A 27,791-nucleotide genomic window follows, 5' to 3' on the forward strand; every position below is an offset into this window, starting at 1 on the left:
CTTCTCCTGTGTCTGTTTCGCATAGTTTGGCATTGGATCCATTAACCTCCGAGTAACATGCACCGTAGCTAATGCCTCTGTAGGGTTACTGGATTTGACAGGAGCAAACAGCCTAGTTCCTGTGGGGGTGGGGAAGCTGCAGTGTCTCTCAGCCCCATGGTCATATTATCTCTCTGTTCTTTTTTGCTTCCAAGATCCTCCTCCACCACCACCACTTCGCCCATCCGCTCTGCAGGCTTTCCCACGGCATCCGCCCTGCGCTGCTCCCTCGGCGGAGTGGACAGCTACGCAGCCATGATGGACCCTGCTCTCCTACAGAAAGAGGCGTCCAGGGCCCGAGAAGCCAAGGTAGAACGTCCTCAGACTGACAACAACATGTTCACCTCAAAGCTGTCCAGTGGGGCAGGCCTAGAACAGTCATCGTCACCTATTAAAGCCATGGAGTCCAGGCCCTTACCAGCCTCCGGGCCAGGTTCTACCCAGCAGTATAGCAGAGGACAGGGGAAAAACCAGCACCATCATCCACCCCTGGATCAGCAGCACGCAGTCTCGGTCAATGAGCAGCACAGTAGAGAAAAGAATCAAAGTAAATCCTTTTCAATGCAGGAACAGGAGCTCCGAGCACTCGGTAAGACCACCATGACAGCGGCCAACTTCATAGATGTGATTATCATGCGTCAAATTTCTTGCGATAAGGGGAAGCGAGAAAGACGCTCGCTAAATAACGACTCCACTAGTGATGGTAAGAAATTGGAGAGGCGGGTGCCAGTCCAAGTTTGTGGCCTAAAACCAATTTGTTTATTTATTTTATTTTTTGAATTGCACGTTTTGGTGGTTGGCTTCTTCCACTTCCTGAGTTTTTGGAATCATTTATGTTATTTGAATCTTTAATTTTTGTTGTTTGTTTTAAAAATCCTTCCTCCCCCCCACCCCCCTTTTTTTAAAAAAAAAAAAATTTTTCCTTTGCCGATTCTTGCTTGCAGCTCTAGTTCATTTCCTGGTGTTTATTTATTTTAAATTCTTGATTTCACTGTAATTAGCAGTTCACATGTGGCCTATGTTAAAGAATCGTGGGTAATAACTCAAACAGCAAGGGATCTGGGGGGAGGGGGCGGGAATGTGTGATTCTAACAGGACAGCCATGTCAGACAAGAACAATGTCTTACGTTTGCAAAGTGCCTTTGAATTTGAGGGATCCCAAAGCGTTGTATCAATTTGTCTATCAAATGATATATCCGTGCTTAGATGCCATGGTGACAGACCCAATATAAGACATAAATATAGATAGTATACTGTACACGGGGATCATGGAGCTGCCATTGGAATGCAACCACTTCTGGAGTGAAACACAGCAGCTGCTTAACCCAGCACAACAGCTTAAGGCACAAAATGAAGTAGAATATGTTTATCTGGGTGAAACTCCTACTGGGGACAGGGGAGGGTGGATCCACGTTCATGCCCGTCTCTATAGGGACACTTATGGGGACAGCTGTGCTTTGGACTAGAGCAGACCTCTGGGTTCCATTTAGATATTTAGTTAATAGCAAGCGCCATGCACTGCTTAGCCTACAGGCCCCCTGTGCATGTCGCAGTGTTATCTCTGTGAATCTCTCCCACACGTCTGCCCTGGATCCCAGCGTTGCACTCCCATGCATGTAAACCTAAGTGCACGGTGTGCACCAGACAATCCACAGGGATAATTGGAGAGGAGAATTTTTTTCTGACTCTATTCTATGAATCTTCCCCTCTTTGCTCTTCAAGATCTTACTGATAAGCAGTGATACTTGTCATTAGGCCCTTCCAGCCAGCTGCCGAGAATGCTCCACTTGTTATGAATACACACTCCCCTTTGGCTTGAGTGGTACATTTTTTCCTGACACTAGTAAAACACATTAAAGCATTTCTGCAAATATGTCTGAACAAGCAGATCGTTGGGAAGTTATGCAGCAGCAGGATTTCCTCTGAGCCCATCCAGAGAGCTGGGAGTAGCAACGCTCCACTTTACAGTGGCTAGAAATCCTGTTCATTCGATAGGAAGAATGAGGTGTCCCAGCCTAAAGATCTCAGCAAGGGGTGCTACTGTAAAAGAGTTTCCCCTTTTATTGGAGCCAAGGCTATGTTGTGCTGCTGTGTTTGACTGTCCCATACTAGAGAGGGGCTGTGTTCCAATGACCCATAGGCCAGAGCTAGGGACACAGTATCCTGAAAGCCTTGGAACAAGAATTAGCTATATATTACCTTGTTAAGTCTTTTCCACTGATCCCCTCCCCCCCACACGCTCTCTGATCCGTGGCTGGCCATTAGTACATCTTACTCCTCTTCCTCCTCCAGATGCGCATAAACACAAACAGCTTTCTCCAATCTGCTCTGATTTCTGGGGCTCACAATATTCCACACACTCCAAATGCCCCAGTGCTAGCAGAGCTGCTTCCCACCCCTGGCTCCAGCCATCAGTCAGATCAGACTATGACCAGCCAGCCCTGATCAGGGATATCAGTGACTACAATGTCCTGTCAGTAGAGACAAGCCTTTCAGAGTGGGGTGGAGACCCAGTGCTACTAGGGTTTGGCTCTTCCGCCAAGACTCACTGGAACGTTACTGGAGGGAGTGGGGAACTCACGCTAAGGAGCAATAGCACTAGAAGCGCAGAATCATAGAATCTCAGGGTCGGAAGGGACCACAGGAGGTCATCTAGTCCAACCCCCTGCTCAAAGCAGGACCCATCCCCAATTTTTGCCCCAGATCCCTAAACGGTCCCCTCAAGGATTGAACTCACAACCCTGGGTTTAGCAGGCCAATGCTCAAACCACTGAACTGTCCCTCCCCCATCTGCATGAGAAGGCATGTGCCCGATGACCCAGTCAAGCAGGGAGTGAGCAGAATGACCCTTTAATACAAGGCACGTACGTTTGTGGGAACGGCACATCTCCCACTCGTCCCACCTCTCCACCAGTGACTTCACTTGAGTCCATGGATATCCGCTGGGTTCAGCAAGTGAGCCCAGCTTGGCACAGGTGCCCTACCTGGGCTGGGATAGGGTGAGCAGGCTGGTCTGTGACTGGCTCCCAGAGAGAATGCACTGGGGACAAGGAAGCCCTTGGTGAAATACACTTGGGTCTCGCAGAGCCAGGAGGGAACAGTGTGATTTGTCTCCATTGGTAACTCCTGGGAACTCAGTTTTAGGAAGTTAAAGGCGTATCAAGAAGAGCATGAAATTCCTTAGCCAGAGAGGCGGTGTTTCCAGTGGGCAGGGCGCCAGGTTGGGACTCAGGACACCTTAGTCCTCCTCCTGGGTTTGCCCTCGATCTGTCCTGTGATCTTGTGGAAGTCACGGCACCCCTCCGTGTCTCAATCCCCCCACCTGTAAGATGGGGATAACGATGATGCAGTGTTGCCGGCTCTCGGGGTTTTATCACGTGTTTCATTTTACACTCCAGCTCCTGGAGAATCTCAACTTTCATTTAAAAAAAAAAGTGAGTTTCTCGCCCCATGGTAGCCGATAAAAGCTTGAAAATGTGGCCTGCATGCATCCCAAAGGCTCAGAAACCCGAAGGAAAATAATAAAACCAACTGTTGTTGTTAGTATTTTTGTTTAGTCTCGTGGCTTCAATCTCACAGGTTTGGGGTGGCCTGTCTCTCAATTTTTGACCAGTTGAGGTTGGCAGGAGTGTGATACTGGCTTTCCTTTGAGATCTACCAGTGAAAATGCCACCTAGAATAGTTAAAACTCAACATCCAACCACAACAGTAATTTGCTTTTCACTGTGTCTGTGGCTTTTATCTATTTGTTGCATTTCCCTGGTGTGGGAGGTGTGAATCCAGGCCGGTCAGTTTCACCGCCTTGAGCTGTTGTGTTTGGGTTTCCAGCTCTGCAGGAAAATGTGATGTTGTTTTTTTCATTGTAATTGAAAAGCAGCAAATGTGGCTGTCCGTGCGTGTGTGTGTGTGTTTCCTGCTGATTGTCAGCTGGTTCTTCTAATGATGCCGGTACTGTTCGATGCGCCTGGGGCTATATCTACCCTGCATGTGAAGGTGTCATGATAGCACGGGTAGGCACCCCCACTCGAGCTTTAATCTGTCTAGCACTGGTAACAACAGGAGCACAGATGCGGTGATACGGGCTTCAGCGCGGGCTAGCCACCCAAATATAAACCTGCTGGGGACCTAGGGATGTTCTTGGGCAGCCAGCCTGTACTGGGGTCCATGCCACTGCAACTTCATTGCTTTTATTACCCCTGGTAGCTAGATTAAACCTGGCAGAGTATGCATGCCCAAGCTGCCTTCGCTGGTAGTGGAGATGTGCCCTGGATGCCCCCTGCCATACTAAGAAGGGCTGTAGAAGCTTCAGCCAGGCAGGTGCATCCTGCAGCTTTAGATGGAGGGTCTCTGATTATTTCTGTCACTTCTTTGCTGATGCTGAAGATCTCGCTGCAGCAGGACACGTAGGGTTAATCGGAACGAAGGAAACTCACTATATAAAGGCCCTTGCTTCCATTTCCCCAGGGTTCCATGGAGGCTACAGCCCTGATGGCGTTGAAGCGGTAAGCCCGGTGAGCTCGCCCAGCGTATCCCACGAGAAAGGGGCAAAGGTGCTGCCGGATGTGGAGAAAGGGCACGGGGAGCACAACGTGAGACAAAAACAGCAAGGTGAGGGGCTGCCGTTGCTGCTACCGGCCGAGGCAGATCTGACATGGCCCCTGGCACTGCTGACGTTCCAGCCCACAGCCCAGTCGAAGGCTGCCAGGCAAAATATGTGAGGAATCCCCCTCCACCTCGCACAGCGAGCTGTGTCCGCACCAACCTGCGTTCCCTGAAATCTCCCCCTGGGACTATGCTTGTCTCAGCGGTGGGCAGATTCAGGGAACAGAGGCTGGTGGTGGCAAGATGAATGGAGGGACCCACCAGGAAGCTTCTGCCTTGCAAAGATCCGGCCGTGGCCTTGAGAAGGAGGTTGGCCTTGCCATTGACACTCTGGATGGGGACTCAGGAGATCTGGGTTCAGTTCCTGGCTCCACCATGGGCTTCCACTGAGAGCTTGGCTGAGTCACACTCTCATCCCCCCCTACCTCTGCCCTCTCCATTTAGACGGTGAGCTCTTCAGGGCAGGGCCTCTCGCTCACACAGCGTGCGTACAAGCACCCAGCATAAGGGGGCCCTGATAGGGCCTCTAGGCACTACCCAGTGCGAGCAATAGCGATGCCAGGCTGGTGACAGGCAGTGCAGGGAAGAGCTGGGAGCAGGGAATGTGCGTTGGCTGGCCATGCTGCAGGAAAGTGCCCGTTCCCTTCTGGGCTGGGATGAGGCACACGGAAGGCAGACGACGGGCTGAGAGGGAGCAGGAAATGTGCAGGGAGGCAGGAGAGGCTTAGAAGGAGGGCAGGATGTGCCAGTGGGTAGCCGAGGGCCCGTTGGTCTCCGTTTGCGCCTGCCTGGGCGTGTTTTGCTGCAGCTGCCACCAGCGTTTGAAGAATAACCTTAGCACGCCGTGGGCTTATCAGCTGGCGTAATTCAGCATCCCCTGTTCGGCCTCCCATTGCCGGTTCCTGACAGCAGACTGGTACAGGGAACTGCAGCTCTGCCAAGGAGTGTCTCGTTAGTACGTTAACTAACAGCGGCTGCTTTACATCCCCGGTGGATAGAGCTTTTCATGGGAGCTTTCCAGAGCACTCCATAAATATTCATTAATTAATTACCTGGGAACACCTCAGTGCCCCACCTGATTAGTAAATATCATCAGCCCCATTTTAGAGATGGGGAAACAGAGGCACAGAGAGCTTAAATGACTTGTTCAGGATCGCACAGCTAGCCGCTGGCAGAGTGGGGGATAGAGCTCAGGTCTCCGGACTCACAGTTCCTTGCTGTAACCCCTACACGAAATTCCCTGGAGCGTCGTCTCTGGCTTCTTTCATAACAAGTAAGTAGCATAGTTTAAAAGAACCGTTTGATTCAAGAGAGGGAGGGCAGAATAGAGCATCTGTGCTGGGTAGGCGGAGGCGCTGTGTGATTGCCCTGGGTTGTCATGTCCGTTTCTTTCCTTTCACAGCCTCCCTGAAGCTCTCTGCAGCGGAAGCCGCTCACATGCAGCACCTGCGCCAGCTGCCCGAAGGCCAGCAATCCCCGTGCCAGCTGCTGCAGTCGTCCCAGAACATCAAAGGCCACCAGCAGCGGGTGGTCACGCTGGCTCAGCACATCAGCGTAATCAGCTTCTCTCTCCTCCTCCCATCCAGCAGTTGTTCTGGGGCATCTCCAATGGGGACAGCAAAGAACGGGCCAGGAGTGGAGTCAGGAGCCTTGGTGGCAGACCCGGGGCGGGGGCCACAGGGTAGCAGTTCACCTCGCTCTACTGCAACCCCTCTGGCCTTTTGCTTTTGGAGGCAGCAGAATGCTGCAGAGAAGCCACGCTCCGCCCCAGGGGAGAAGGGTGCTTCACCATTCAGCCAACATAACGAGGAGGGGAGAAATAACTAGGGGTCAGCGCCAGAGGGTGCCCTCCCATCCCTTCCCCATCTCCCTACCGCATAAACTACTGCCTAGTGAAGGTTCGCAGACAGAAGTGCTGACTCAAGGAGTTTCTTCTTCTAGGAGGTTATCACGCAAGACTACACACGCCATCATCCTCAGCAGCTCAACTCCCACCTCCAGACCCCAGTGTACTCTTTCCCCGGGGCCACGTGTCCCGTGCTGGACCTGCGAAGGACGCCCAGTGAGGCTTACATCCAGCCACAGGAGCACGCTCCGGCCTCCAGAATCTCCCCACAGAGCGAGGGAGACAAGAGGTGAGCTCAGCACCTGATCGGGGCAGCTATGAGATATGGCTCACGCTCACCCCCTTCAGCGGGCTCTGCACAAAGGAGAAAGGGCGCGTTTGGAACATGTGAGAACGAACACAGGCAAACATCCTGGTGGAGACGGCACGGTGCAGTTTTAACGTGGCTTAGCTGGTCGCCGGGAGTTCCAGGCTACCCCTGTAGGGTTCACATCCACCGGCTAATGCAGCTTGTCCCAGCCACACAGGGATTTTAACATGGTAGTGATCATGCTTTTAAAAAGGGCCTTTTTTCCTCATGTGGACAAACAACCGAGCCCTAATCCTGAGCTTTCTCCAGAGCCTGGCTGCTCTTAGGAGTGTTCTCTGCAGGACCCGTCTCTTCCTGCACCTAGTGCCCTCTGCCCCAGAGACACTCTCCGCTCTCCCGGATAGCCCAGACTGGGGCTAAGTGGACTCACCTGCCAGCATGAGCAGCCAGAAATAGCAGCTTTCTTATGCAGGGGTCTAGCTCTTGATATTAGGGTAACTCAGGAGCAGAGCCCTGCATTTCCTCAGCAGGGTGCTAGAATCTGCCCCCTGTTGGTTGCAGAGGAAACAGGGTACTCAGTCCTAAAAATAAAACCAAGGAGAAAATAATAAGAACAAAAAAATCCCTAGAGAAAGTTCCTGTTCGTCTTTGTCCCTGGTGACTGGTGGAGTTTTGAGCCCTTGTACTTTCCACCCAGATATATTAGTGCTTTCGGAGGGTGCAGGAGTGTCCTCTGTGGTCCTAGAGACCGTCACAATGTATCAGAGGGGTAGCCGTGTTAGTCTGGATCTGTAAAAGCGGCAAAGAGTCCTGTGGCACCTTATTGACTAACAGACGTATTGGAGCATACGCTTTCGTCGTGGGTGAATACCCACTTCGTCGGATGCATGTAGTGGAAATTTCCAGAGGCAGGTGTAAATGCACAGTTTGTTAACGCTGCAGTAAGAGAACATGAACTCTCTGGACTCTGCAGAGCCATACCTTCGAAGGGTTAATTCTCCGTAATGTCACAGCTTTGATTGACGCATTCTAGAGGAGTTTAGATGAGGCCCCGCTCGCTGCGAATGCAGGACGTCGCCCCGGGTAGAGGATGTACTGATAGGACACTTGATCTGAGCCACAAAGTCCCAGGGTTAGTTCCTCTGTTTCTGCAGTGTAACTATTATTAGGGCCAATTGCAGGATTACATACGAGTTGCCTACAGCTTTGGGGCCTGTCTAAATTTAATCCTTCCGATATAGGTGTGTGGTTCAGAAACACACAAAGCGACATGCTCTTCGCAAATATGCAATTTAAGGGTAACATTAAGGGCTTGGGGGGTTGGTTCCTCCTTCTCCCTGACACTCCAGTTTGCAGAAGGGTTTTAATCCCTCTTCCCCTGGTGCTGCTGTGCAGAGGTTAAGAGCATTGTAATGGAATAACAGCATCTCACTTCACGTCCTCAGATCTCCTGAGCAGAGCAAAGCGTCTGCGGGGAGTGCACCGGATGACTGCATTGAGCCTGTCTCGCCACCAGACGGCATGGGAGAGTCGGAGCACGCAAGGAGCACCTCGTACCCAATCTTGTACCGAGAGGGAGAACAGTCAGAGCAGAGGTAACCACAGGAGGAGGGGAACGTGGGCTCTTCCTGCCTAGCCGGGGGTTACAGCACAAAAGCAATACTCTGGGGTCTTCCTTCCCCTGCGCATTCTATTCTGAGCGCTTGGGGGGCAGAGCTGGGCCATTCCTGGGAGCACAGACTACCCTCGAATGGTAGCCAGTTGTCATTCTATGCTGCCTGCCCTGGAGCGCTCTGGGTCAGGTCTGGAGTGGCTGGCTGAGCTGACTGCCAGCTTTCTTCATTTGTATTGCTGCTGGGGTTGGATATGCCACCAAATAACGAGAGCGAGGGATTAACTCGCTTTGCAGCCTCTTCCCAAAGTCCTCCCCTCTGACTGCCAGTGCCCGGGGACAGTGCTTTGCCTCCCATCTGTGGCTGTCCAAGCAGAGTTCATTAACTCTCCCAACCCCAGGGCGCAAAGTATTTGACCCCTGCTGCAGGGTGATAGATGGAGGCTGAGTGACTTCCCAAGGTCACACGCAAGAGGCAGTGTCAGGAGTGGAACCCAGGCATCCTGACTCCTTCCAGTTCTTTCCTGCACTGAGGGCCAGCCTGTTCTGGCAGCTCAGAGATCCCCTGCCCTCATCCTCAGTCTCTTCCCAAGGTACCTTACCACGTAATCTTTCTGCTCCGGTGATTGGCTGAGCAGAAAGAATTCACTTCTAGGGCAGAGGATTTCAGGGCCCAGAGGAGAATTTTGTTGGGGCCCTTCAATCTAGAGTAAGAAGAACGAAGCCAGAAGTGTTTCTCTTCCAGCCAAGAGACATTTTGTGGTCTGGGACCTCCTGGGGGAATAAGCCACACTGTATTTAGGGGCATTTGATCAGTCTCAAATTGAAGACAACCTAACTCATAAATGGAAGCTAGAAAGCCCCCAATATCTGGGTGGCCTGGGGCCTGGCTCAAAGCATTGGGTGGCTAATGGGATAGGGGCTCAATAGACAGAAGGACTTAGATTGAGCCCTGTGCAGCCTTTGCTGATTGCCTTTTGCTTCACAGAATGGGTTCCAAATCCCCAGGAAACAACACCCAGCCCCCAGCCTTCTTCAGCAAACTGACCGAGAGCAACTCCGCCATGGTGAAATCCAAGAAGCAGGAGATCATCAAAAAGCTCGGCACGACCAACAGGAGCGAAACGGAGTACAGTAAGGCTTCCAGGCTGGGGCTTTCATGCAGCTGCCGCCAGAGGGGGCGGGGTGGGATGAAGGCGCCTTGCAAAAACAAAGAAGGGAGAGGGAATTCCAGAGTAGTCCTCTTTCTGACATGACTGCTGTTGTGATTTAAAGGGACAGGAGCCCACCTCCCAAACTTGAGCAGTCTGAAGCCATTTTCTTCTGCAGCTTTGGGGATGAGAATTTGCTGCCCCATGCTCTTATCCCATCCATGCAGTGGCATATTGTTAAATACAGAGGCGTAAGCACAACCTGTGCCTCTCCTGCATACAAGTCCTGTGCCTGTGTGTGGCCGGGCATGTTGGGAAACGTCTTAGTTCAGTGTCTTCCCACTGCACAGATCCGTCAGAGAGGAACGGGGCAGGGAGATCTGCTGATGGGGAAAAGAGATAGAAAGGCAGGTGACTTGGGGACCTTAAGGATGGGTCATGGCCCTGTATTGCGATGGCCATTTAGGTCAGATATACCCCTCCACCACTGCAAGCCGCATTGGTCGTGCTGGCAGCTGGCAGCTAGGCCAGGATCTGTGAGACTGATCTACCCCGAAGGTGCCTCTTAGAAGCCTGTCCTTTCTCTGGGGCTGTTGGTCCAGCACCATTCACCAGCACTGACCGACCTCAATAGGAACTAACTAACAAGTGGAGAATAGAGGAGTCTTAAGAGCTATTGACGTTTTTAATGACTGCCCAGCCAGCCTGAATTCTGTCTCCTGAAGATGCGTCTCTCAGACCCGACATCAATATTGGTACAGCTCTGAAAAAACACCCAGCCTGACTCGTATTCGAAATTCATCCCATTCCTTCATTAGCTGCTAATAGAGTAGATAGGATCATAATTTAATTTAGCTCAGCATTATACAGTCAATACTAATTCAATTTGAATCCATCTTATAACAGCTGTATTGGATAAGAAGGACCGAGCTGTCTCGTCCTGTGTATGCTGTTACCATGATCCATCCATATTGTTATGTCCCTTGGGGGACGCATGGTTGAACCGAGTGACCTCCCACTCGTTTCCTTATCGGGGAAAATATACAGAAATAGGAAACGCCTTGTGTTAGAGAACTGCTGTTATTCTAAGAAAAGTGATACCCAAGTCAAATAGCTCAGTTCAGAGGGAAAATATTGACTTAGTATTTCCCCCTTGCTGAATGCATGAACAAAAAACTCTTCTCTGAGAATGGGGGAATGAACCTTTGGAAACACCCCAAGAAAGCTCTGGGTTTTGTACCCCAGCTTAACCTCCCAGAGGGCAGGATCTCGGGGTAGAGGGAGACGGGATTGCACTTGTGGAAATCAACATGACTCTCTGGGGCTCTGCTGCATTAATGCCAGTAGGGTTAGACCTGTACCTGTGGTTCTCTGTTGCCATCTCTGGTCCACTTGGTGAGAGCAGCATTCTCCCATGCATTCAGCTTCCCAAACCGCCACTCCTTGCCTATCAGGCCACCTGGAAGGGCTTTACAGGCCACTGATTGTCCATGGGTCATACTTGGAGAACCTCTGATGTTGATTGGAATGGCCAGGGCTTGCGTGTCTGGGGGTAGCGTTGCTTTAAAAACAGAGATACTTTCTAGTCCCAAACCATCAGTCCTCACTCCACCCACCCACACCTCGAACTTGGCCTGGGATTTTGTCAGTGTGGGTAATGTAATGTAGGTGCCAGGCCTCCAACTGCATGTCCCATGATCCTCTGGAGTTGAGGAAGTGTTAAGAAGGAAAAGCTCCCCTAGGAGTTAACCGTTGTGCGCTGCAGTTCTTACTGAAGGACTTCTTTGTCTTCCTCCAGATGTTGGACAGCCTGGGACAGAGATTTTCAACATGCCAGCAATTACTGGAGCAGGTAACAGTCCCAATATATCTTTATCATATGTCATACTCTGCCACACAGAATTCACAGCCTGAGAAGAGGAGTTCAGCAGGTTCCGGTGTCATTTATTGCAATATGATACAGTATATTCCTGGTGGGAAAGGTGGGAGCCTGGGAGAATATGTGCGTACAGCCCTTCCCTGCTTTGGAAACTGCTCTGTTGGGCTGCAGGCTACAGGCCTAGCCCTTTCAAAGCCTCCAGGTTGTCAGAATTTGAGAAGACACAAAAACTTACAGCCTGGAGGCCTTTGGCCTGGGATCTGTTGGGTTGGGAGGAGACCATGTAACGCCAGCAGGGAGGACGCTGTAGGGAAGCAGTATCTTTAAATGGACTCTTACTGGCAGAGGGCCGGCGGCATAAGGTACAGACTCTGCTGCCATGAAGAGGTATGAGCTGGCAAACGGGAAGGTTGGAGCTAGAGTCAGAGGGAAAGGGAACAGTACGCTTTAGCTCAGCTACACGTGATGAGCTGGATGCAGGGATCAGTGGGTGAGGTTCTCTGGCGCGTGTTAGGCGGGAGGTCAGACTAGATGATCATGCCGGTCCCGTCGGCGTTGGCTGCAGAATTCGGGTCCTTGAACGGTGCTACAATCTCAGCCCAGAACTCAGGAGAGGCTGCCCACCGTTCCCAGCAGACTTCTTGTTTCATTTTCCCAGACGTGTGTCTTGCTGAAAGCAGAAAGTCCCCACGTGTCTTAAGCCGTTTGGTGGCTGGTTGGGCAGCGTGGTGTCCCAGGCTTTATCCAGGGGACACTACATCAGATACACTGACTTGTTAATACTTGTAAATACTTGCTGAAGGGACACATGCCAGACAAAGCAATGACCATCTGAGCCCAGAGGGTGGGGGGGGGAGAGAGAGAGAAGGCGGGCTCAGATGTTGGTTCCTATACAGACAGAAAAACATTATTCTGAAACTAAGGGGCCTTCAGGCTTAAAGCCTAGATCAGTAACAATATGAGCTGTATACACTGTGCTAAGTTAATATTTGGTTAGCCCTGGCATTGTGCAAGGCGCTGTACACTCCACAAAAGTAAAGACCGTTCCTGCCCTGAAGAGCTTCCTGTCTAAACGACAGGGACAGTGCGGTGCCCAAAGAACTGCAAGACTGAGACCTGATGGGGAAGGGGGAATGGCTGCGGATAGTCTTAAATGAAGGGAGGACGGCAACTTGGCAGAGCGGGACCAGAAGGTCACGCCACATGCTGCGGGGGCATTGTGGTTTTGCAGAGCATGACACACAGTTCCGCCGTTGAGAGCTGAGCCTGCCCGGGGGATGAGGCGTGAGTGGGGCTGGGCAGGTTCAGAGGAGGACAACATGGCATCCACCCAGGTGGGCCAGCAGAAATGTCCCTGTGCAATGCTGTCGTGGGAACAGAGGTCCCACCTTGTTACTGAGAGGGGACAGCCGCAGTTTTTCAGAGGCAGTAGTCACCTTTGACCTCCAGGAGCTCTATTTATGAGAAAAGAGTGTAGGAATCGCCACAGGCCCAGAGCCTTAAAGTTCTACCTGCCTCACGGGCGTTTGCCGTTGAGTGGCAATGAGCTCCTGTGCGAAAAAGACCTTTGCTCCCTTCCTGCAGAACGGTGGTTCTGGAAGTGGAGGGACCGTACTTCCGTATGGGAGCCCTCTCACCAGAGCACTGCGGGGCTCCAAAGAGCTGAGTCCATGACTCCTGGCTCTGCGTGTGTGTGTGTGTGTCTCTCTCTCTCTCTCTCTCTCTCTCTCTCTCTGTCTCTCCAAGCTCTTCAGCATTAAAGGAGACATTCAGGCTACTTCTCCCTACTCCAGCACCACACGAGAAGTCAAGGCCTCTGGTGCCAGTGTCCCTGTTACACTCCATAGCAACAGGGGAGCCCAGCAGTCCCGGACTGTGAGGCCTCTTCCTTCCCCACTAAGAGCGCAGCCAGCTCCAAGGGGTTCCCAGAATCCTCCCCCTGCAGCTGAGGGGAATCCGCTTCTCAAATGATGGCCGGTCTTTCCTCAGGCCGCCCCTGGGGGCGCAGGCTCAAGTTTCATTGGCAGCCCCTTGGCTGCTTCTGTAACAGGCTTGCTCTTCCCAGCTCAGATGTTTCAGAGTAGCAGCCGTGTTAGTCTGTATCCGCAAAAAGAAAAGGAGTACTTGTGGCACCTTAGAGTCTAACAAATTTATTTGAGCATAAGCTTTCGTGAGCTACAGCTCACTTCATCGGATGCGTTCACGAAAAGCTCACGAAAGCTTATGCTCAAATAAATTTGTTAGTCTCTAAGGTGCCACAAGTCCTCCTGTTCTTTTTCCAGCTCAGATGTGTGTCTTTTCAGACGTCAGAGGCTACTGGAGCAGGGCTGCTCTCCACCTTTCCTCTCCAGAGGCTCCTTTTTTCCACGCAGTGTATAAATAAGCTGTGGAAAGCACTGCCGGATTTTATCGAAGCCTCGTGGAGAGCGTTCCCAAAAGGGATTAGGCATTGATAGGGCCAAGAACAGCACTGGAATAGGACAAGGAGCAGCAGTCAGGGCTCCTGGGTTCTCGCTCCAGCTCTGCCACTGGCTTGCTGGTTGCCCTTGACAAGTCACTTCACCTCGCAAGGCCTCCCTTTCCCCTTCTGTGCAATGGGTACAGCAGTGCCTGCTTCCCAAGGAAGTTGTGGGGGCTTCCTTCTTAGCTGGAGTGCACTCTGCGCCCCTCAGCTGAAGTGCACTGTGAACACATGCATCACTATATAGCACGCTTCATGAGTCAGACAGACCGAGCTAGCGGATCATATTCATTTGCTTTTCTGTATCAAACCAAAACCTACGGCCCTCCTAGCTGAGTCCCCACTCTAAGAACACGGACTTCAGTGGTGTTACGCCGGGACTGGTCTTTTTGTAGAATGCCTAAACTTCCCAGGGACCTGCACTGTCCCCAAACCCCGCCATTTGGTCGAAAGGCAGGCCTCAGCCATGGATCCTCCTGGCATCCCGCTCTATGCTAGGGAACTAGACCCATGCCCACTGTGCATTCCCACCCTTTTTTGTTTGATCCAAGAGTTCTGTGAGCCCCAAGTTTCTGTGGTATCTGCAAGGCAGAGGCTGCTGGCAATGGGGTTCTCTGCCTTAAAGCTTCCCAGTAAGAGTTAGTATTGGGGAAGGGAGGCGGTGACCAAAGAGCCAGGTTTTGACCCTGCACAGTGGTTAAGCTGACTCATGCAGGCAGTCGAGCCAGGTGGATCCCTTTAGCTGTGAGCTAGGAGCACTGGAGGCGGGGGTTGCGTGTCCTTGTCTGTGTCAGCAGGAGCTTGGGTGTGAGACTGGAAGTGTTGCAGGGAAAAGCCTGTAGCTAAGGGTGGTTCTGCTGAGCTGAGCGAAGGAGAAGGGCAAACGCTCGGGAATGTAGGTGGGTTGGGGACGCTAGAGCAGAGTGTGTGTGCTGGGAGCTGGGCAGGGATGCTGCTCATTCGCAGGGGGAGGAATGAACGTGTGTGCGCTCCGCTGCATAAGATACGAGGAGGGGGCACCATGGCTGCAGCATTCCCACTGAGAGAGGAGAATTGCTCTGAGGGTGGGAAGAGGGGGCTGCAGGCACCAAAGGGGCCATTAAGGAAACATGGCATTTTATTTTCTTGCCTGTATTTTGACTCTCTAAGTTTTGCCCTTGCTCGTTTCCTGTAACCGGCGCATTGGGAATGACGGTCCCGTGGCTGAGCGAGTGCCCTGCGGTCCCTGTGCGGCGCTGCACCATAACTGCATGGCTTCTGATGACTCACAAGCACTCAAACACATCACTGCGTTTCTGCATCCTGTTTCCTAATGACATTTGACCTGTAGATGTGGGTGTCTGGGCCCCGATGGAGTCCGGACTACAGATGGTGCAGGGGGCTGGGAAGGAATTAAACAGCACGGGGACGGATTCTCTCCTCTTGACCTCCCGCCCCACCGGACCCAGTAGAGAACAACCCGACAGGAGAGCTAGGACAAGTTCCCCAGCAGGTTGTTGCTGGGCCGTGTGCCCACGAGGCACTGCCAGCCACAGGATCCATTCCTGTCACTCCATTGTCACTCCTCAGCTACTGAGGCATTGGGGTCTCCATTTAAAAATTTTTTTTAAATCACTCCCCCCTCTCCCCCCCCGACTCTTCCTCACTCAGCAAGTAGTTTTCTAACTCCCCACCCCCCCAGCTCCTGCCAAGCCCTGGGGCGGGGCGGGGGGATGGAGTGCACTGCAGAGCTTAAAAACAATATGACAAATTTTGTTGCTTTGCAAGAATGTGCTGACTGTTTGTTTCTTCCCTTCTCCCTTGTCTCCTTTTCCCCCCCCCCCCCATCTTTCTTCTTATTTGGTTCCCCCCCCAACCCATCTCCCACCCCTCACCTCTCCTTCCCCTTTCCGTATCTCCCAGGGCTAATCAGTTGTAGAAGCCAGTCGGTTCAAGAAAATTCCAGTACCAACATGGGGTTGGAGGCAATAATTAGGAAGGCCCTAATGGGTAAATATGACGAGCAGTGGGAAGAGCGCTCGCCTCTCAGTGCCAATGCCAATGCTTTTAACTCTCTGAATGCCAGTGCAAGCGTGCCCGCTGCTATGCCCATAACCGCTGCTGACGGACGGAATGACGACATGCGCTCCTTGCCAGGTCTGCAGCCCTTTGCACCTTCGCCGTTTCTCAGTGTTATTCATTCCTTTTTTATATCCTCTTTGTTTTGTGTTTTCCCTTCGAGCTTTGTGAATTCGCTGATTAATCCTGGAATCTGTTATGTTCGTGTCGGAGCCTGAAAGGGGCTGTTGCTTTTTCTCTAAAACACTGACCGGGCTCTTTTCCTTGTTTAATCTCCTTTTCTTCTTATGTTGTCAAGGTTTATTTAAAAAAAAAAAAAAAAAAAAAAAACGGAAAGACACTGCAGAGAAATGCAGATTTCAAACAAATCCCAAGCCCGAGCGAGGATCCTGATTCAGCAAGGCCTTTAAGCCTCCCTGCTGAGCCAAACGTTTAGATTTGCATAAAGCGCCATCTGCTTCAGTTAAAGCACTTGATTGAAATCAAGTTCTTGAGTGCTTTGCTGAATCAGGGCCTGAGATCATATTGCCCCAAAAGAGATACTCACCCAGTGAGAAATCCATGCTTCTCTTGGTAGAAATGTGCCCCCTGAATAAAAATAGTCCTTTAAAACACACACGCCCCATTGTGGGGATCAGGGAAGGGACATTTGGGGCACTGGAGGTAGAGAAGCACAAAGTTTTCCATTCCCCGCCAGCCCAGGTGTCCCTAGCTCTGGCTGTGTGATACCTGCAGTGCCAGGGGAAATGACCTCATTCAGATGGTAGCAGGGCTCGTGGTTAACCTCCCATCTGGGGCTCCCCATGTACCTGCCAGGGGGAGTCTTCACCTGCTCTCGGCTGGGTTGATGGTTAACCACGGTTGTAGATTGGCTCCAAGCTTTTCTTTAGCTGTCAGTGTTGCCTGCCCACCATTCAGCCGCTGCAAAGGCCTGGTGCTGTATCTGTCGCTCTGCTCTGGAAGACAGCCTGGCTCGCTCGTGGAGCGGTGGGAATGGCAGCCCCCCAAAACAGCTGGGGCTGGGGAGAGATGCCGTGTCAGGGGACAGCAGAGGGAGGCATTTGGAATGGGAGGGAAGCCTCAAGGCAACTGAGAATGGTGGGATAAGGCAGAAACCTTGGAAAGCCGGGGAGGGGAGCATCCCTGCTGAGGCCAGAAGACCCACTGCTCCTCCCGCCCCATGCCACAAATTGGGCATCCCAGGACGTGAGAACACTGCTTGCAAGCCTGTGCAGCAGGTCAAATGCAAGGAATTGCCCCTGACTTCAGGGTTGGGCCATTGTACAGCTCCGGGGACAGCCATTCCCACGAATCTCCCCAATGCCGCTAGGACGTGCGGAGGTGGGTAGAATCAGAAATGTGGGCAGGGGGTGGGGAGTCCGTCATTCCCCCAAATACCAATTGATTTGCCATCCACATGGGTTAACATGGCTCCAGTTACAGAAGCATTGAGTTACATCTCGTCCTGGCAAGGACGGGACATGGCTGGGTTGGAGAACAGGGAGCTCTGCTGCTTATCCTGGGAATTCACCAGAATGGAGCCCTTCTGGCAGGGCCACGCAGAGATTTTGAGGGCCTGGGGCAAAATCTGAAAGTGAGGCCCCTACCCTTCCAAAAACCATTACCATGGAGACAAATGGGACTCAGGGGTGTGGGGGGTTGGAGAGAGAGCCCACCCCACACTCACCCCACAGCAGCGACTCCCATCTTGCAGGGCTGGGTCAAGCTCCCTGCTCTGGGCGTTGCAGCCCGGTGCATGGGGTCACAGCACCATTCAGGTTTGGCCTGACTGTCTCTCTGTAAGGACAGGGAGTGAGTGGTGTTGTAACCCCAGGCCATACGCACTCAAATTCCATGGGCATGGGGGCCATCTCAAGTGGAGGGGCAGGGCAAACTGCCCCCTTTGTGCTCCCGGGCGGCCCTGCATCCAGGCTGTCTGTAGAGAGGGAGGAGGAGCATGTGGGTTCCTGTTCCTTCTCACACGCAGTCCCTGTCCTACTGAGTCACTCAAGGCCCCTGGCACTGGGTTTTAGGAGTTCAATGAGGCACTCCCCAGTCCCTTGCAGAAAAACGGCCAGGCCGGGCCAGCAGGCAAACACCCTTCATCAGCCCACTCTCTCCTTGTGCCAGACCCTTCAGTGCGTCCAAGTGCGCAGCCCCCATGCCGGATACAAGCTGCTGCAGCTTGCTTCGTGGTAGCAGGTGAGTTCAACAAGGAACCGACAATGCCATGGTGGCGTGGGGGGTAAGTCAGGGAAGTATTTGGCCCTTTGAGCCTTTCCGTTGCAGCTGCAGTAGCTTCTTTGTTCCAGCAGAGGGCCTTGAAGTCCTTGGGCATTTTAGCGACCGGTCGATAGGGGTTTGCTGGTAGAACGCCCTGAATACAGGCGCACTCTTGTAGCATGGGAAAACCTGCCCGTTTCTGGCTGGGAAATGCCAAGAACTCTGTTCTGTACCATTCCCTGCCCAGACGTCTGCTGTGAAGGTTCGCGGATGCTAAGCGTCCTGTACCTCTAGTGGTACCTGAAGGCAGCACGCGCAGTTCTGAACATGCAAGAGACCTAGATCAAGCTCCTAGTGATATTGGGGACTCATCCAGAGACTCCTTAAAGGGGCCAGACCTTGAGGAGCTGCTGAGCACCCCCCCCCCCCCTTTGAACATCAGGCTCCTTTAAGGCATCTCCGGTTAGGCACCCAAAATCATGAGCCGCTTTTGCTGCCTTGGCCATGTGGCGTGTGTCTCCAGCGATCAGTTTGACAAGCAAGGTGCTTCTCTTCGCAGGAGGAGGAGGGAAGCCAAAGATTGCTGCCAGACCCAATGGCCGCAAGGCCAAGTCTCCAGCGCCGGGCCTGTCCTCTGGAGAGAGACCACCGTCAGTTTCTTCCGTTCATTCAGAGGGGGACTGTAACAGGAGGACACCGCTAACCAATCGAGTCTGGGAGGACAGGCCTTCGTCCGCAGGTATCGCAGCGCTGCCCCCTGGGGGCTTTGGCTCTGCACTCTGCCAGGTGTGGGAGGGTGAGATTGCCTCCCCAGACAGACACCCGGGTCAGCGTCAGCTGACTCGTCCCGTTAGGGAAGTTACTTCTTATTATACCTGGGGACACCCCGCGGGAGTCAGCTGTGCCAGTTCATCTCACTCCTGACCCGCAGGCCCTGCTCCTCTTCCATTCCTGGGCCTCTCTTCCCTGCCACTTGTGCTGAATTGCAAGGGGGCTCTCTGACACTGAGTGGAGGGTGCTGGTGAGTGAATTCCCTGCCCTGGGCCGCTTCTTGGACCATGTTGAGTTTCTCCTTTCCTTCTGCACCGATTCAGGTTCCACGCCATTTCCATACAACCCACTGACAATGAGGCTTCCAACCGGCGTGGTGACAGCCCCGCCGCCAGCGTCCATTCCACAAGGGAACTCCACCAGCCAGCACCACGCCTGGGAGGAGGAGCCCAAGCCCCTGCTCTGCTCCCAGTACGAAACGCTGTCAGACAGTGAATGAACGAAAGAGAGGGAGGGAGAAGAGCGGACACGCGTGGGTAGCGAGCTGGCCAAGGTGGACTCCGACCATATCAGTCCATGGCGCTGTCAGCAAAGAAACCGGAGCAGCGCTTTTCCAATCGGTCGATTTCTCACATCAGGAAATTTCTGAACCCTCTTCAGTCTAAAGCCTTAAGACAGCCAGATGGAACCCAGCCTAGTTCTCTTTCCAGCACTGGTGTCCTCACACAGCCGCTGAGAGCCTGAGATACAGTCTGTGAACAGCTGATGGGAGGGGGGAGGAAGCTCCAAAGGATGCAGTCGCTCACTGAATCCCAGTTGTTTACTCAGGGGAGACCAGCTGGTGCTCCAGTTCTACTCCTTAGATTCGGTGAGAACGAGGAAACCCATGTTGGGAGGAGAGTGAGCGTGCTTGGGTGCGTGTGCGTATACTATATGTGTGTGCGCGTGCCTATACACACACATAGCATGTATTCTCTGCCTGCACACCCGTGTTGCCTGCTATTGAGTACTTGAAATAGGATTAGGCTGCCCTTCCCCAGCCTCCAGGTTGCTCCGTGTGTTTATCAGCCCATGGGCTGCGCCACTGATTTATAAAATCAAACGGGCCCCATGTTGTTCCTCTTGGGCTGCTTGGGATGTTCTTTTTCTTACAGGCATCCCCTGCATGGGATTAACTTCCCCAGCAGTGCCTCGACAGATCAGGCCCCAGAAAAGCTTAAACAAATAAAAAATACAGGGTGGGGGGAGGAAAACTAAGGATCCATTTTTTAAAAAAAAAAAAGTCCTTCTGAGAAAGAAACCCTTGGTTTACCTTGTAATCAGAAGAAGTTCCCCATCTTGTGGTGCATTAATCTGCAGATGAAGGGACTCCATTGCTCCAAGTGCATTGTTTCCTGACTGGTGAGAAAAAGCAATTGTAAATGATGTATTGGTCTACAGGGTATATTTTTGATACCTTCAGTGAATTATGTCAAGATGTTTGACGTGAGGAAGGACTTAAAACAGTATTACGTGCTGCTTTCAGTCTCGGCTCCTGGAAAAGAGGTTCTGTTGGTGCGTGCAAAGTTTGACGAGTTTGTCCATTGTATGGAAATGTAAAAGAGGTCTCGTTGGCCCGGCCCAGTTGTCTGTACGTCAGTAGAATGTATTAACTTAGTTAAAAAAAAAAAAAATGTTACCACACCTGCAGGGCCTCCTCATTCTTACATGTACTGCTCTCAAGCCCACAGGGGTTTTCTCCTCCTTGCAGAGGGTTACTCTCTGGCACAGAGATCTCAAGGGAGCCTTTCCGAAGACCTTGTCAGTGGCTTTGTTTGCAGTGGGAGGGGATTCGTGAGAAACTTAAAACGTTGGTATTGTATTTTTTCTGATGCACATGAATGCTCTGCTTTATATTATTTTTCATTCCATGATGTTGGATCATATCTGCAGTTACACGGTTCAAGAACAAAATATTAGACTTTTGTTTTTCCTTCACTTCTGCTTTCTCACTCTGGGGATTTGCGGGGCGGGGGGGAAGATGATGTATTAAATGCTTTGCATTCTGCACACTAGAGGAAAGAAGAGCAGGACATAGACTTTCTGCCTCTCCCATTGCCTGTTGGAACAGACAGCTGCTGTGCACAGAATCTCTCTGATCTGCGAGGAGTATATCGACGGAAAAGGTTCACAGTGTCACACTATCAATGGTTATTTTTCTTCAACACCGTCCCAAGGGTGATTCCAATTTCAAAGCAACAGAAAGATCGTACTTGGTGGTTGGTTGGGGTGTTTTTACAATGTGCTGGTTTTTAACGTTGCCAGACGTTTGTGTCTTTTCTGCTGCATTTTTTGGTTTGTTTTTTTCAACGCACAAAATATTTGTAAGTGTGTTTGTTCCCCGGGTGTTGCTGCGGGTGTGGCACAGCTCAGAAACAAAAGGTCGACGGCTGCCGTTTTGAGTATAATATTTTACAAAGAAGCCGTAGGTTCTTCTGGGTGAAGTTTAAATTCACCCCATCTTTCCCCCAATAGCCTCTTTAAAAAAATTACATGGTCAGAACAGCCTAGCACTGTAGTAATAGTGAGGTCAGCTGCAATGTCTTGCCAAAAATGTTTGCAATTTTTTAATGAGACACGAACACGCTTTTCACCAAAATGTTTGTCAGAAATCCAGCCCGTTTTTGACTGGCGCTGGAAAAGAAAAAAATATGATTTGTCACAAAAACCTTCCCAGTTTTCAGCTAGCTCTAGAGATTTAGACCTTTTACTGCAGCTTTTTCCTGTTTCCTTAAAGGATCCAAGCTTTGTCAGCCACGGTGAGACTAGACCTCAGTGGTACCTCGCAGTAAGTGACAGCAAGAGGAAATAAACGCAAGTAGCCTGTGCGAATGGACAGAGAAAGCTGGTCTCAGACGTGTGAGGGGTTGCCGTCCAGTCCTTGCTTAGCAGGATAGGTGCATCAATCCTGGCAGGGCGAGCTGGATGTTTGTGTGTTTCCCACGCCTCATGGGGAATCTGGCTGTGCAGTGCAGAGGAAGTGGCGTTCTGTACGAAAACTAGAGCTGAGCTGGGAGGAAGGGCTGGGATTCTCTTCCTGAATGGGCTGGTCCCTGAAGGCGGCCGTCATAACGTGTCAGATAAGTGAGACATTTGAGAATTTAGGCTGGAAGTTTTAAGTGGGGACCTAAGGGAGTTAGGCACCCATCTATCATTGACCTTCAGTGGAAGCTTGGGAATCTTAACCCCTTTAAGCCCCTTTGCAAATGCCAGCCCAGCTGGCTTGGGTTTTGCTGACAGAGCCCCTCCCCTCCCCGCCCATGCCAGATGTGCTGATGTAGCACAAATGATAACAACAACCAACCAGCTAGAACGGTTGCACTTCCTTCCTTCCTGTCCCACCGTCCCATTCATGCTCACATGACTCTCCAAGTCAAAGTGAAAATGCTTGGACATCAAAATGGACAGTTTGGGTTCCACCCTTGGGCATCCTCCACTGACAGGAAGAAAAGGAAATGCCTGCAAAGTGCATGGTTCAAATAAAACCTGGCAAAGAGCCATACAAACATGTGCTGCCATCTGATGATGCCTGTTATACTTGGCAGCCCGGGCCAGGTGAATGTCACTGTGCTGTAGAAAGTCCTGTTACATCAGAGGGGGGAATATCTAATGGGGAGGGAGGGGCCTTGCAAATCCTTCCAATGTCCCGGGCAGCTGCAGCTGTTTGTCTGTGCAGCCCCTCAGCTGCCCCATTGCTTACTTGATACCCAAGGGAGGGTTTCAGGCAGAGGAGCAGGGGAGGGTCTCCTTGTTCATTGTTTCCTTCCGGATGTTTGCACCATAGAGGGTTTTAGCCCCAGAAGTCGAATACCTTGGGAGCAGAGTGAGTCTTTCAAAGCCTTAATTGAGTGGTAAGTCTTGAGTCATTGGTCGCTTTTCTTCCTTGCACTTACTGCATGTCAAGTGATGAGTGCAGCTGCAACTTCACCACCTGGAATGTCCCCATCAAAGCACGGAGCTCGCTGCGTTTAACAAGGACAGGCCTGGGATTACTGAAAAAGAGAGAACCTCCAAAACCACTCGGCAAAGGTCTTCTGTTAAATCCAGACCTCTTTAAATATTGCTGAGACTCTTTAGTCTGTTTGGGTTCTGTGCAGCAGTGCTCATCTTATATGGCTGGATAGTCGTCATCCTGTGGCTTCTGTGGTACCTTGCCTTTGCTAAGGGGGCAGGGAAATAGGGACCTGTTCTTTAGGCACATGCGCTGTCTGGAAGGAGTGACAGCCAGATGCCCAAGGTGAGGTATCCAGGAATGGTGGGTGGGTCTGTAGCCGCCAAGAGGTTCAAGCCACTATAGTTCTCTTTGGGCTAAAAAGATTTCCTGTTCTGCAGCTAGAGAATTTCATGCTCCAGAGCACCTCTCCCCGGAGCTATTCGCAGAAGGAACAGCCCAGTGCCAGTTCCCCACTCTGCCCTGCAAGGAGGTCTCCAAGCCTGACCTGCAGGGACCAGCTCTAGGGAGCGAGGTTGGTCCATTTGGTCGTGAGTCTGCCCACAGCTGCCAGGCAGGGCATGGTTCCTCCAGTCTAGGGTGAGGACAGAGATCCACCGACTCGTTCCACACAGGGGGTTGCAGTCAGGACCCTCAAGCAGTACGCTGTCAGGCATTGCTGCTTTGCCACATGGAGCAGTTGGACAGCTCGTTTTTCAACAATGACAAACGACTGTGCTGGGAACTCGCCCAGGCTCCTCTTCACAGGGTTAAGTGCTCAAAGAAAACCTTGTTAGTAAGATACTGTTCTGTTCCTCTGTGTACAGTACCAGGAAAAATCAAACCTCAGTGCACCCACGGATCCCCACCCTGCTTCCGAATGCAGACGGGCAGTGCCCAGAGCTCACCGGTGGCCTTGGCTAGGATTGTTACGGGGAGGAGGCAGCAGGGTCTTTATAAGCTCCCGATCTCAGCTTTGCAGCTTTCTGGTTGGGCTGGAGTCTGAATTGTTCTTGCTCCTCCTTTGTCTAGACGTCTGCATGGCAGGTGTTGAATGATTTTCATTGGAAAAAATGTCCCCCCAAAACCACACACCCCTCTGTTGTCGCAGTCCAACCCGACTGTGCGGATACATCCACAGTGTGTGCCCCTGGAAGACACCAAGGGCAAACCCAAAAGCATGTAGTGTTGCCAGAAATAACCACAAAACCTCCAATAGCCACGTGTGCCTAGAACTTCTCTGGGCGCTCTTTATGTGACAGATCCAGCATCACTGAGTCTAATGACAGCACCAAACCAAGCTGAAAATGGGGTGGGTTGGTAAACGTTCGTAAGCTTGGAGTAGTCACAGTTCATGGCATCCTAGGCCAAGATCCGCAAAGGTATTGAGCCATTGATTTCAATGGGAGTTAGGAGCCTCCATACTTTTGAGGATCTGGGTAGGTCTTAGCTGTACTTTAAAGGGATGTTTTCTTTTAGTAAGTGAGAAATCATATTCCTATTGAAATTAGTGGCAAAACTTCCACTGACTTCCCTGGGGGCAGGATCACGTCCTGTACCATATGCATGATATTTGGCCGATGTGGGACCAAAGAAACTCAGTGAGTAGGGTTAGACCTGAACTAGGATTTATCCAGGTTGGGCTGTTTTTCTTTATCCGGTTGATATCAGTGACTGGAGTGGAGCTGCCACCATGGAGTGTGAAATGCATTTGATTGTAGTGCAAACTCTTTTCCTGGTGTAAATTCATTCATTCGGGTCCAGTGACTCTTACATCACTTTACAGTCCAGTGACTCTTTACATCTTACATCTTACTTCCTGGTGTAAATTCATTCATTCGGGTCCAGTGACTCTTACATCAATGTTGTCAACTTCGTCAAGAAAGAATGGAGGGTAGGTTCTCTCACTCGGTGATCGGAATAGAAATAGGTGACCCAGGATGTTGTGAGTGTGTATTCTGTATTACTGAGGACTGGTGTTTTTCTTATAGTTACATACAGTACATGGTATTTCAGTGTTACAGTGCTGGGTATGATCCAGTCTTTTGCACAAAGCTGCTGGAACAAGCAGCTATTGCACTTAGAGACACTAAGATTTCAAAACTGTAACCCCACCCCAACCCTCCGCTCGGTGTTTGGTTTTCAAGGGACTGATCCTTTTAAGAGACTTTCCCCAGAGTCATTGGCTCTGCCCAGAGCGGCGTTGGGGCAATGGTATTAGTCAGACAGAGGGTTATTTTTACTCACTGGTAGTATGCTGAGGTGCGTGGCCAGGAGCCTGTTGCTTTAGGTTTCCGGGATGCAGTGCTAAGGACAGATGTTGTAAATACGCTGGTCACTTCTGATGTTCATCTAACAGGTTCTTCTTGCTGTTTGAGTACAAGGGAGTGGAGTCTTCTCCAGTGTTCGTGACTACGGCCACATGTACATTCCACACAGGGATTCGGGAATGGCAGTCCCTTCAAAACGAGGTACTTCCTTGTGCCCAGATACTGTAAATTCTGTGTGAGAGTGTGTGTCCACTCCTAGACTCTGTGTGTGTGTGTGTATATACATAGATCTCCATATGCATGTGTGTGTAGGCGTGCACACACACATGCTTTACATGTGCCTGAATCGATTTATTGGCATATATCCATGGATGTACTAAACATACAAGCTGGATTTTGGTAAATCAGGTTCACCACAATTCAGCTAAATTCAGACTCCATTGACTGCAACTTCCATATAAGGTGAGCACCGTCTGTGTTAGCTGAAAGGAAAGACTCTTTCATACAAAACTGTCTGCATAATCTCTGTCCGATTTTGGTGACCTATGTCTTTGTGCTACCTGCTATGATTTGTATTGATCGTGCAATCAAAAATGGAGGTTATATTAAACTATTTAAAACGGAAGGTTTGAAGTTAGTGTAACCAACTTTCTAATTTGTACAAACAAAACAAAAAGATAAAAGGACAATTTATTGTTTGAACTGTACAAGGGGGAAAAAAATCTATCTTTTGTACAACCAAATTGTGCATAGCGGTTTTGAAGCGAGTTGTATGATAGAATGGACTGTATATAGCACTGATGTGTTGTAAATATTTATGCGGCTTGCTATAAAGGGTTGGTTTTCTTCTATTGAAGGTGAAGTTTTTGTTCGCTGTCATTTTGCTCAACAGGCCCACTGGCATTGTGGGTAGCAGTGTCTGAACACTGCCTTACTGCTTTAAATAAAAAAGAAGAAGAAAAAAAAGCTTATTGCCAACAAAGCAGCGCTCTCCTCTGGTTCTTGTGTACGTCACCCCAGTGGCAGCAAGATGGTCAGCTCACCTTTCCAGAGAGCGCGAACCTCCAGGAGAGGCACCCGATGGTGACAACTGGGTCGAGTTTAAAGAGGAGTTCGCTAAGAGTGCGTCTACACTGGGATGGCAGCGCAGGTAGACGTATCTGCGCTAGCATGGCTAAGTAGTGTAGATGCAAGCTACAGGCTTCAGGGTGCGCTGTACAAGCCTGCCAGGCTGCTCTCCTCTGCAATGCATAGCTACAGGGGACAGTGAAAGGCTCTGGCAGCGGGGAAGAGCTCCGGCAGCAAGGAGCTGCCAGAGCCTTTCCCCACCGACAGAGCCTTTTCCTGCAGCAGGGAAAGATTCCAGCAGCGGGGAGGCTGCGGCACTGCTAAAAATAGCAGAGTGTAGATGGCAGAGGTGCTGTTGGGGCCTGTATAGAGCTGTGTAGGGGACATACCCACAGGATTCAGGCCTGGTGTCTTTACTTGCCTAGGCAGTGCCACGTGTCTACACTGCAGTTTATACCCAGGCTGTAGGCCATGCACTGTGTGTCCTCTACACACCGCCATAAGCGACGTGCGGTGTGGATGTGCCCTCTGAGGCAGGTGAGTTGGAATTCTGCATTTACACGTAACATGCCAAACACAGAACGTGCATTATCCCGCAACACACATTGCTGCTTCCCCCCAAGTAGCTCAGTGCACAGATGATAAGCGCTGTGCAAGTACCTGGACAGTTACGCAGGGCAATGACACCAGCTGTAGAGAGAGGATTGGGCATGAGGGGGATTCATTCTGCCTGCCCGTGTCACTCCTGCGGAAGGCTCTGGGTGCTGCACCCATGCGTTTAAGGGCACTGTTGTATCTTGTGAGTCCAGCTTGCATGCCTCACTGGCCCCACATTTCTGTTCTTGGGAGCTCAAATCTACACACCGGTGTCGAAATCCTCACTTTAAAGACCCCCCTGTTGATGCAAGCACAGGATTTGAAAACTGGGCTCCCTGCACATGGAATATGCCAGGCCAACAGCCCAACTGATCCTTTGTATTGGGTCCCATTGGATTGTCAAGCACTTGCTCCCTGCCTCTTGGAGCCTCCAGTATTGGGTATCTATGTGTGTTGGTCAGCTAGAGGTGATGGGCGAGTCGTTCTGAAATAGCTACAGTTGCCCAAAGAAGCCAACAGGACAAGCTTTCCAGGTGGATCCTGATGGTCGGGGAGGAAAGATTGGGGAATCAGTGTCCACCCCAACAGCTAATAATTGTCTCTGTAGATGCCTCTCTCGTAGGGAAACCCTCCAGGGTCCCTGCCCAGAATTAAATCTTCTGTAATAAACCCATCATAAAGCAGGTTGGCTGATTGGTGCCTGTTCCCAGTTTGTCCCACAAGGTGGCAGTATCTGCCTAACCAAGCATCCTTTCTTCTGTAGCCTGTGGCAACCTCCGGGCACTGGCCTTTGTCGTGAGTTTCTCCCTGGCAGTGGACAAGGTGCCCAAAGAGTTGCCCTCTCCTCTCCTGGCTGCTGTGGAGAGGGCAACTTATTGGCTTGCATGGGCCTTTCCTTAGGGAAGTCGAAAGCAAATCAACACCAAAGCCCCTT

At 51.2% G+C, this 27,791-nt stretch overlaps 1 protein-coding gene across 12 annotated transcripts in view; it reads left to right on the forward strand.

Moving 5' to 3' along the window:
* The window catches only part of NCOR2 (nuclear receptor corepressor 2), a 398,218-nt gene extending 372,048 nt beyond the window's left edge, over window positions 1–26,170 (forward strand). For 8 of the 12 annotated variants that reach the window (XM_074972263.1, XM_074972262.1, XM_074972266.1 and 5 more), the window contains 10 exons: window positions 195–742; window positions 4,504–4,647; window positions 6,044–6,195; window positions 6,583–6,776; window positions 8,243–8,392; window positions 9,398–9,543; window positions 11,359–11,412; window positions 15,803–16,036; window positions 18,741–18,920; window positions 19,276–26,169. In XM_074972263.1, coding sequence (XP_074828364.1) covers window positions 195–742; window positions 4,504–4,647; window positions 6,044–6,195; window positions 6,583–6,776; window positions 8,243–8,392; window positions 9,398–9,543; window positions 11,359–11,412; window positions 15,803–16,036; window positions 18,741–18,920; window positions 19,276–19,451 — 1,978 coding nt within the window. In that variant the 3' untranslated portion in view covers window positions 19,452–26,169. Of the gene's footprint in view, window positions 1–194; window positions 743–4,503; window positions 4,648–6,043; window positions 6,196–6,582; window positions 6,777–8,242; window positions 8,393–9,397; window positions 9,544–11,358; window positions 11,413–15,802; window positions 16,037–18,740; window positions 18,921–19,275 lie in introns of all 12 variants that reach the window. The other 4 variants (XM_074972265.1, XM_074972271.1, XM_074972272.1 and 1 more) reach the window with 4 other exon arrangements.
* Window positions 26,171–27,791: the final 1,621 nt, after the last annotated feature.

This window comes from Natator depressus, chromosome 15 (genome assembly GCF_965152275.1).
Source record: "Natator depressus isolate rNatDep1 chromosome 15, rNatDep2.hap1, whole genome shotgun sequence".
Lineage (NCBI taxonomy): Eukaryota > Metazoa > Chordata > Testudines > Cheloniidae > Natator > Natator depressus.